The sequence below is a fragment of the Geotrypetes seraphini genome, chromosome 12, assembly GCF_902459505.1.
Source record: "Geotrypetes seraphini chromosome 12, aGeoSer1.1, whole genome shotgun sequence".
Taxonomy (NCBI): domain Eukaryota; kingdom Metazoa; phylum Chordata; class Amphibia; order Gymnophiona; family Dermophiidae; genus Geotrypetes; species Geotrypetes seraphini.
Window position 1 is genome coordinate 105812402 of NC_047095.1, and position 10512 is coordinate 105822913.

General features: G+C 38.7%; 1 protein-coding gene across 1 annotated transcript in view; it reads right to left on the reverse strand.

Annotated features, from left to right (window-relative positions):
• The window catches only part of LOC117346237 (vomeronasal type-2 receptor 26-like), a 57637-nt gene extending 55636 nt beyond the window's left edge, over window positions 1-2001 (reverse strand). Inside the window, exon 1 of the mRNA XM_033915642.1 lies at window positions 1996-2001. Coding sequence (XP_033771533.1) covers window positions 1996-2001 — 6 coding nt within the window. The remainder of the gene's footprint in view (window positions 1-1995) is intronic.
• Between the last annotated feature and the right edge of the window lie 8511 nt (window positions 2002-10512).

A 10512-nucleotide genomic window follows, 5' to 3' on the forward strand; every position in this document is an offset into this window, starting at 1 on the left:
AGATAATTTATCACTCTGTATAGCAGAGCACATCAATAATCCCTTTGTAAAACCCTCTACTCCACCTTCATTATCTCCAACCACAAGGTTTTATAATAAAAAGCAAAATAAATCTGCTTCATATAGATCAGGGGTCTCAAAGTCCTTCCTTGAGGGCCACAATCCAGTCAGGTTTTCAGGATTTCCCCAATGAATATGCACAAGATCTATGTGCATGCACTGCTTTCAATGCATATTCATTGGGGAAATCCTGAAAACCCGACTGGATTGCGGCCCTCAAGGAGGGACTAAGATCCCTGATATTGATCTATGTTAAAAAGATAAAGATGAATATTTTGATAGGATTTCTAATTCTGAATTTGGACATTTCATGCTAAACATCTAAATTCAGGAGTGGAGGAACATCTATTTTTGAAAGGAACATAGTATATATACAGTATATTTACAGTATATTTACAGCCTCCAAATTCAAGCTAGTGAGAAATGGCAGCTTGAATTTGAGCTCCGGCAAAATACCGCTTTAAAATTGAGAATACACTGCCTCAACATAGACATCTCTTTGTTCAAAATAATAGCAGTGTGTGCTGGACACACTTTCTTTCATTGGATAAAAGATGTCAGCATCCAAGGTTGGTAAATGAGCGAAAATTGATCCTCCCTCTCCCTCTAAATAGGCCTTGAAATCGGAGGACGTTCAGATGACTACACTAATAAAGGAGATTCTTGCTTTAAAGGACATGATTTCTGAAACAAACACTAACATCGAAGACATTAAACAGGATGTGTCTACCATGAAAATAGATCTCCTCCATTTTTGCACGCATGTGGAATTGTTTGAGACTAAGCATCACGACACGAACAAGAACATTAAGGATTTGCAGTGCCATTTTAAACGTGTGGTGCAGCTTGAAAAAGACCTGGATATAGCAAATAATAGAGCCCACAAGAGGAATATCCGCATTCTTGGTCTTTCGGAGGGAAGGGAAGGCCAAACTTTAATTGCCTTGCTCGACATAACATTCAAGATTGAATCTGCTCACAGCATCAACTCCCAGCATATGCCTTATGAGAACTCCCCGAGACTTATGAGAACTTCCCGAGACTTCATTTCAATCAAACTATCGAGATCATGCAAAAAGCTAAATTGAAGACACCGTTGAAGTTTGAAGGGCAAAATCTGATGTTTGTTCCTGATTTAAGCAAGACATCTGCATGCCTGTGGAAACAATTGCTGGAATACAGACCTTGCCTCAAAGTCCTTAACGCTCACTTCGGATGTTTTACTCAGCTCGATTGAGGGTCATCATACAGAACCGCACTAAGGACTTTACAGACCCAAACCTGCTCGGTGATTACCTGGAATCCATCTCTCCTAGCACTATTGATGCTACTTGAATGTCGTTGTGCTGTTTCTAGACCTCACACAGGTGTTATCGAGCCTACTCGGCTCTTTGCTCACTTCTGGTATTTTCTACTTTATTTCTTATCCTTACTGAATTTCTTCCTATTCTCTTTATTTTTTGTAGTTTCTGTCAATATTAGTCTGACAGTATTTCCCCTTTTTTCCTAACTGTAATTTTCCTTGCTTCCTATCAAAACCCATCATTCATGACTACTCCACCTATATTTCTTTCCTTTTACATACTATCTTCTCCAATCTGCTTGATCCTTTCTTACAGCATATATTATTTATTCAATGCTTTCATGTTGTTTGACTTGCCAAATCTGCCCTTTCCTTAATGTTGTATCTCTCACCTCGATCCCTTCCTTTTCCCATGTGGACATTACTATCTGTACCCTTCTCTATCGTTTCTCTCCTTCTTCAGGGATTTTCTTTTCATTGCTCATGTATACCGTTACTGCCTTATGTATTCTTTTTTTTAATAAAATCTTTATTCTTTTTAAATCTTACAATAAGTGTGACAGTGAGTTAAAACATTTTAACATTAAATAGAACACTTAATAATCAGCAATAATCCAAATCATATAACTTACCTCCATCCCCACCCTTACATAGCAAATATTTGATAAAAAATTTCAAGATGTGTGGGAGCCATTAACAATGTATTGTACTGATTAGATGATATTTTTCCCCTTAAATTTACAAGTTCAATTGTGAGGGGGGAGGGGATAATTTTATTGTTACATATTGTATAAGGTATTTATTATATGATAGGAAAGGGTGGGAAGGGTGGGAGATAATTGCATATCATTTGTACCATTGATGATTATTAAGTGACATATTTATTGTTCATTTGTTTGGACATATTATCACACTTATTGTAAGTTTGAAAATGAATAAAGAATTAAAACAAAAATTCCCCCTATCATTCTTATATTGTTAAATAATAAACTAAAATTCACCCCCTCCCCCAGTATTGAACTTGTAATTTTAAGGGAAAAATAATATCTATTCAGAACAATATTTTGTTAACAGCTCCCATATATCTTGAAACTTCCTTAAATACCCCTTCTGTGTAGATATTGTTCTTTCCATTTTTTATATAAGGTATAACGAGTTCCACCAAAAATTATAGTTCAATCTACTCCAGTTTTTCCAATTACATGTAATTTGTTGTATGGTGACTCTTGTCATTATAAGTAAAAGCTTGTTATTATTTGAAGATATCTGACTCTTTGTCCTCATTGACATGCCAAATAATATAGTATCAAATGTCAATGCTACCGGGTTTTCTAATAAATAATTAATTTAGCTCCAAATTGATTTCCAAAAAGCCATAACAAATGGACAATAGAACAATAAATGATCTAAATTCTCTGCTTCAAGATGACAATGCCAACATCTATTAGACTTAGAGCTATCTAACTTTTGCCTGCCTTATGTATTCTTAACTAGATGTGTATTCATTATAATTGGACTGTTATTGCCATGTTTTGCTGATGTTCTTTCATGCTTGTTCTTTTTCTTCACTCACTGACCCGTTGGTCTACTCTTTATGCCACATGGTTGTAATTTTGCATAGAGTTCACAATGTGCTGCTTTTGCATTGAACACATGTACAGTATATGCTTTTACTGTGTTTTCTGATATAATGCCTCTCAAATGTATCTCGCTTAATGTGAAAGGTTTGAATAACCCACTGAAAAAGATTAAAATATCTCACTATATATCCCAGTTCCACCCGGACGTTGTCCTTCTGCAAGAAACGCATCTCAATGCACTGGAAGCCTCCAAATTTACATGCAACTGGGCTCTACCCCCCTTTTTTTCACCTGCCAAAGATAGAAAAATGGGGTTATTCTACTTATAAGGAAACATCCTGACCTTATAGTCACTGACCAAGCTTTGACACTGAGGGCAGATGGGTGAGAGTCACTCTCTCCTTTCAACACTCTTCTTTTGCTATATTTAACGTATACGTCTCCTAATAAAGACTGCCCTGACTTTTTCCACGACCTGGCAAACTCAATTACTGCTATGGGCGCAGTTCCGTCAATTATTGGAGGAGACTTTAATCTTGTTCTGGATCCTGTGTTGGATAGAACATCATCTGCTCCGCACAAGTGTACTAAGGTTTGGATAGCATTATCTCTATAATAAAACCCTAAGCCACGCATGCGCACTTCCACTTGCGTTTCCGTGTGTCCGTGGCCTGAAGAAGTGTGCATGCACGACTACAACACACTCGCAGCCCTGTGGGACAGTGGCAGCAACCGAGTGGTGGAGAGCAGCCCCGCTCCACCCGTTGACCCTCCACAAACCTCCCGGCTCCAGCGGCGTAGGCAGCACTTTAAACACGCTGCTTCGTGCCCTTCTACTGCCGCGTCTCTGATGACATCATCGGAGACAGACACGGGAGAGGAAATCAGCAGTATAAGGCCGCGAAGCAGCGTGTTTAAAGTGCTGCCTATGCGGCTGGAGCCCGGAGGTTTGTCGGTGGTGGGAGGGTCAGGAGCAGGCCAGATCAGCAGAACAATGGCAGTAAAAGGGGCCGAACAGAGCAGGTAAGAGAAGAGCAGATCGCAGTAAGAGAAGGGAAAGGGGGGTGGGGGAAAATGCTGCTACTGCTATACAGGGACTTGGAGGGGAAGGGAAATACCGCTGCTGCTTCTGCACAGGAAAGGGGGGGATAGGAGGGAATGGGATTGAAATGCTGCATAGGGAAGTGGAATTGAAATGCTGCTGCACAGGGAAATGGGGAAAAATGACAGACAGACAGCGGGAGAGAGGTAGACAGAAAGAAAGAAAGACATAGGGGCAGGGAGAGGGACAGAAAGACAGACAGAGAAAGGGGGCTAGGGAGAGAGAAAGAATCAGCGGGAGGGAGACAGACAGACATATATTCTAGGACCCGTTAATGTAACAGGCTTAATGACTACATAATAAAACCCTAAGCGGTGCACGCACACTCCTACCTGCGTGTTCCGTATGTCCGTGGCCGGAAGGAGTGCTCTTGCGTGCCTACAACTGCTCCACACTCGCGAAGGGAAAAGATACAGAAACAAAGAAAGACTGACAGACAACCAGGGAGAGAGACAGTAAGACAGGGTGCCAGTGAAGAGACAAAGACACACAGGGGGACAGAGACAGAAAGAAAGGGGGGCAGGGAGAGAGATAAAAAACATAAAGTAAGAAAGAAAGAAATGCCTCAGCGACCCCTTGTGCTAAAAGTGTACACATCTATTCTAGCACCCGTTAATGTAACGGGCTTAAATACTAGTTAGATATAAAACAACAATTGAATCTATGTGATCCATGGAGACTTACCCATCCAACTACACACAAATTCACTTTTTTTTTCTTCACCACATTCTTACTTCTCAAGAATTGACTTCTTTCTGGTATCTGCGTCCTTACTGCCCTGGGTTTCAAATATGGACATTCATCCCATCACTGTGTCCGACCATGCCCTGATCAGCATGGATTTTACCAACATTGGTCCACCATCTTTGAAACCTTGTTGGAGATTTGACTCCACTCTTCTAGATGATCCTGAATTTGTGGATCTCATCAACAATAGTATTAAAGAATTTTTCCTATTCAACATTGTAGATCAAACTAACTGGACTAATTTAAGGGATTTGCTCAAGGCTTTCTTGCGAGGCATAATTATATCCTATAAATCCAGATAAAACTAGATTGCTGCACAACTTCTATCTAATTTGGAATCTCAGATTAACTCCATCTGGAAACAAATGACCTGGCCAACAACTCTACACTTGCAGCACAGAAAGCTTTTCGGGAGCTTTGTGAGGGCTTGAAACCATTTGTAAAGACTTTAGCTTTTTCTGAAATACTGCCTACATATGGAAAGGGAGAGCAAACACAGATGACTTTAATAGATGGCTCAAAGCCTGGTATCATCAAGAAGGCTTCAGGTACATAGGAGGATGGGGAAATACATAGAATGACAAGAAGTTATATTGCATTGATGGGCTACATATTACTACAGCAGGAAAAAGAAACCTTGCAGAGAAATTTAGGCAATATGTTTCTAGGCATTTAAACTAGAAGATGGGGGTGGTGTATATATGAAACACAATTATAGAGACCACCCCCGGCAAAATAAAAGATGTGATAGTAGTAAAGATTGCAACATAAACAATATCAGCAACTCATTTCTTAGTATTGCAACGGAAAGTGAAACAAAAATAAATCTATACGAAAAAGGAGATTACTGCTGAAAAATAGCTGGAAAGCGATAACCACAAATGCTCGCAGTCTAAGCAACAAAGTTCATGATCTGCAAGCCCTGATGTTAGAGGCAGATCTAGATATTGTCGCTATCACAGAGACATGGTTCAGTGAATCACATGGATGGGATGCAAACATACCGGGATATAATCTTTTTAGGAAGGACAGAGATGGTCAAAAAGGTGGAGGAGTAGCTCTCTATGTAAAGATCAATATCCAAGCGACCAAAATGCAAGGGACCTGGGGAGAGGAAGAAGCGATATGGATCACTCTGAAAAGAGAACATGGAACTTCTATCTATGTGGGTGTAATCTACAGACCTCCAACTCAATCGCAGCAAATTGATAAGGATCTGATTGTGGATATCCAAACGTTTGGAAGGAAAGAGGAGGTTCTGCTGTTGGGAGATTTCAACCTGCCGGATGCGGACTGGAATGTTCCATCTGCAGAATCGGAAAGAAGTAGGGTGGATGCCTTTTAAGAGGCTCTGCTCAGATAAATGGTGACGGAACCCATGAGGGAAAAAGCGATATTGGATCTGGTCCTCACAAATGGAGAGAGTATCTCTAATGTTCAAGTGGGTGCTCACCTGGGAAGTAGCGATCATGAAATGGTTTGGTTTGATATAACAGCTAAAGTGGAGAGCGACCGCACGATACTTAAAGTCCTAGATTTCAAACATACGGACTTTAATGCAATGGGAGAGTACCTGAAGAAAGAGCTGTTAGGATGGAAGGACATAAGAGAAGTGGAAAGACAGTGGTCTAAGCTGAAAGGAGCGATAAAAATGGCTACAGGCCTTTATGTGAAGAAAATCAATAAAAACAAGAGAAAAAAGAAGCTGATATGGTTCTCCAAACTAGTGGCAGAGAAAATAAAGGTGAAAGAGTTGGCGTTCGTGAAATATAAAAAAACCCAAGAAGAGGAGTACAGAAAGGACTACAGGGTGAAACTGAAAGAAGCCAAGAGAGAGATACGTTTGGCGAAGGCACAGGCGGAAGAACAAATGGCTAAAAATGTAAAAAAGGGAGACAAAAATTTTTTCAGATATATTAGTGAAAGGAGGATGGTGAAAAATGGAATTGCTAAACTAAAAGATGCTGGGAACCGATATGTGGAGAGTGATGAGGAAAAAGCAAATGTGCTAAACAAATACTTCTGTTCTATGTTCACAGAAGAAAATTCTGAAGAAGGACCGAGATTGTCTGGCAAAGTTACACGAGAAAATGGAGTAGATTCTGCGCCGTTCATGGAGGAGAGTGTTTATGAGCAACTTGAAAAACTGAAGGTGGACAAAGTGATGGGACCAGATGGAATCCATCCCAGGATACTAAGGGAGCTCAGAGAGGTTCTGGCAAGTCCTATTAAAGACTTGTTCAACAAATCTCTAGAGACGGGAGTGGTTCCTGGGGATTGGAGGAGAGCGGATGTGGTCCCTATTCATAAAAGTGGTCACAGGGATGAAGCAGGAAACTACAGGCCGGTGAGCCTCACTTCAGTTGTTGGAAAAATAATGGAAGCGTTGCTGAAAGAAAGGATAGTGTACTTCCTTGAATCTAATGGGTTACAGGATCCGAGGCAACATGGCTTTACAAAAGGTAAATCATGCCAAATGAACCTGATTGAATTTTTTGATTGGGTGACCAGAGAACTGGATCGAGGACATATGCTAGATGTCATTCACTTAGATTTCAGCAAAGCCTTTGATACAGTTACTCATAGGAGGCTGTTGAACAAACTTGAAGGGCTGAAGTTAGGACCCAAAGTGGTGAACTGGGTTAGAAACTGGCTGTCGTACAGATGCCAGAGGGTGTTGGTTAATGTAAGTCGCTCGGAGGATGGAAAGGTGAGTAGTGGAGTCCCTCAGGGTTCGGTAGGACATGTAAGCATCTGGTCTTGACCAGTTTTTGTTTGGATTGCTAAAAGTGTTTGCTTTTTTGTGTGTGCATTGTGAAGTGATGTTAGAGCATCAGTTGCTCATCTACTTTACATGACATTTCTATATTAATGACCTTATTTGCATGTCTGGATTGGAGAAGGAGTTAGGTGCCATTTTTAGAATCAGATCCAGGGTGGCCACCAGAAGGTACCCAATATTAAACAGCAGTATCTGTATAGCTACTCAGACCCTACCACTGCACTACCTTGGCACTAACCTGATAATGCCTTAGCAGTCTGCCAGGATTTTGAGTGGCCCTATCCACTAATGATCCAGTCAACCTCTCCTACTTGGTTATATAGCAGGAAATATTGACCCTATAGTTTCTACCTTAAACACTAACTTTATCTTGGTGCTATGTGGATTTTTTTATAGCCCTGGCAGCAAGTATTTAAAATAAAAATATTTCCAGCTGTTAAGATTAAATATGAACCTGATAGTGAATAACCAGTGCCCAAGGGTATGTTACATTATGATGGTATCACTCACCAGTTAGGTTGGAAATCTCTCCCTCTGGACAGGGGATACAATCACAGCAGCAGATGGGCTTTTCTTCCCTGATTAATTTCCTGAAACCAGGCTGGCAACTTAGGCTGCACTTGGACTGTGGAGGTGTCTGTGAATTGAGGGAAAAAATCTAAATAACCTTAGCTAACTCTCTGTTATGACTTTTCAAATTCCTATTACTTTTCTGTCTAAACATGAGCCAGTTTTCTCCATTCAGATTTTTGAGCTCATTACTAAGGTATGAGTCCTATTTTGATTGGAAATATAGATAATGTGTGCTAGCCGTTTTAGCGCGCACTAAACACTAACACGTCCATTATATCCTATGGACACGTTAGCGTTTAGCGAGTGCTATAATGGCTAGCGCACCTTAGTAAAAGGATCCCAAAATGTGAAATCATTTTGACCTGGAATGACATAATATAAAATGTTATTTATGAATCACAGATACTTTGTGGTCCTATGTGATTTACAAAAGATTAAACTAGTAATTTAACTGTTGAATTTACAATCAAATAAAACCATAAAATAATTATTTTCCAAATTACCTAAGCAAATATGTTTTTATTAATCTTCTAAAATGCATGTAAGATAATGATAGCAAAATTAATGGTTGGATTATAGATTCCCATTTGGCCACTTGGTAGGAAAGTAGATTGGTTACATATCATTTATATTTGCATTCCTTTACTGCCGGAAAAGCAAAATAAGTCATATTTTGCAAAGATCATTTTGGTAAAGAAAATAAAAGATGAGCATATAAGTAAAAAGGAACTAAACCAAGCACGATCTTATAACACATCCCAATTTGAATAATATTTTGGCCTGTACTGGGAGCCAATGTATTTTTGGGTTAAAAAAAGCCCAGATAATTATCAAATTTCTTCAGATTTGAGAATATATTGGGCAATGTTCCTACGCAGGTCACTCTTAGAATTAACAGCTTGATTACATAATTAACCTTGAAATTTCCCTCTGCTTATAAGGCTCAGAATATGATTATTGATAATATGTTTTTATGTAGTTAGTTCCTTTCTTTTTTTAAATTCTTTATTCATTTACAAACTTACAATAAGTGTGACAATATATCTAAACAAATTAACAATAAATATATCACTTAATAATCATCAATGGTACAAATAATATGCTCTTATCTCCCACCCTTCCCACCCTTTCCTATCATATAATCAAATACTTTGTACAATATGTTATAATAAAATTACCCCCCTCACAATTGAACTTATAAATTTAAGGGAAAAAATGTCATCTAATCAGTGCAATACTTTGTTAATGGCTCCCAAACATCTTGAAATTTCCCCACTGTATTGCAATAAATCTCTCCATTTTATAAACATGACATAAGAAATTCCACCATAAATTATAATTTAATCTATTCCAATTTTTCCAATTATATATAATCTGTTGAATGGCAACACCAGTCATTATAAGTAATAATTTGTTATTATTTGTAGAAATCTGACTTTTTGCTCTCATTGCCATACCAAACAGCACAGTATCATATGATAATGCCACTGGGTTGTCTAATAAACAATTAATTTTGTCCCAAATTGATTTCCAAAAATTCATAATAAATGGAAAATAGAATAATAAATGGTCTAAAGTTCCTGCTTCAAGATTACAGTGCCAACATCTATTAGACTTAGAGTTATCCAATTTTTGTAAACAAACAGGGGTCCAGAATGCTCTATACAACAGGAAAAAACATGTTTGTCTCATAGATGCCGACACTGTACATCTCATCCTCCAAGTCCAAATTTTTGGCCATTGAGACGCAGTAATTTGATGCTTAATCTCAATGCTCCAAATGTCTCTCAGACCAGTGTTTGTTTGTTTTTTAATAAATCCATTCAGTAATTTATACCACTGAGTGGCCTGGTGACCCAAGAAGTCCACCTGAAAGCATAAGAATTCCATACTATATTGATTATTAAGGTTTTTCCAGTCAGGGAACCCCGCCTGAATGGCATGCTTCAGTTGCAACCATCTAAAACTTTCTGATTTATTAAGGCCATATTTATGTTGCAACTAGGAAAATTCAAGCATTTTACCATTAGAGATAACATATTCTAATAAATGTATTCCTGCTATCATCCAATGCCTCCAGGTGAGCCTTTCTCTGCCAATTTGAATCTTGGAGTTCAGCCATATAGATTGATTTGTAGATTTGTGAATTGGAATAGTTGTTAAATTACTTACATAACGCAATGTTTTCCATGTATCAGCTAATATTCTGTTATCTTTACTGTAACTAGGCATTTTGATACTGAGCACATGGCAAAGGCATAATGGAGACATGAGTTGCCATTCTAACCACAACCAATCTGGGAGTTTTTCCATGAGCTCTGGGAGAACATAACCTGGCACAAAATATATGCTTGATGATACCTAT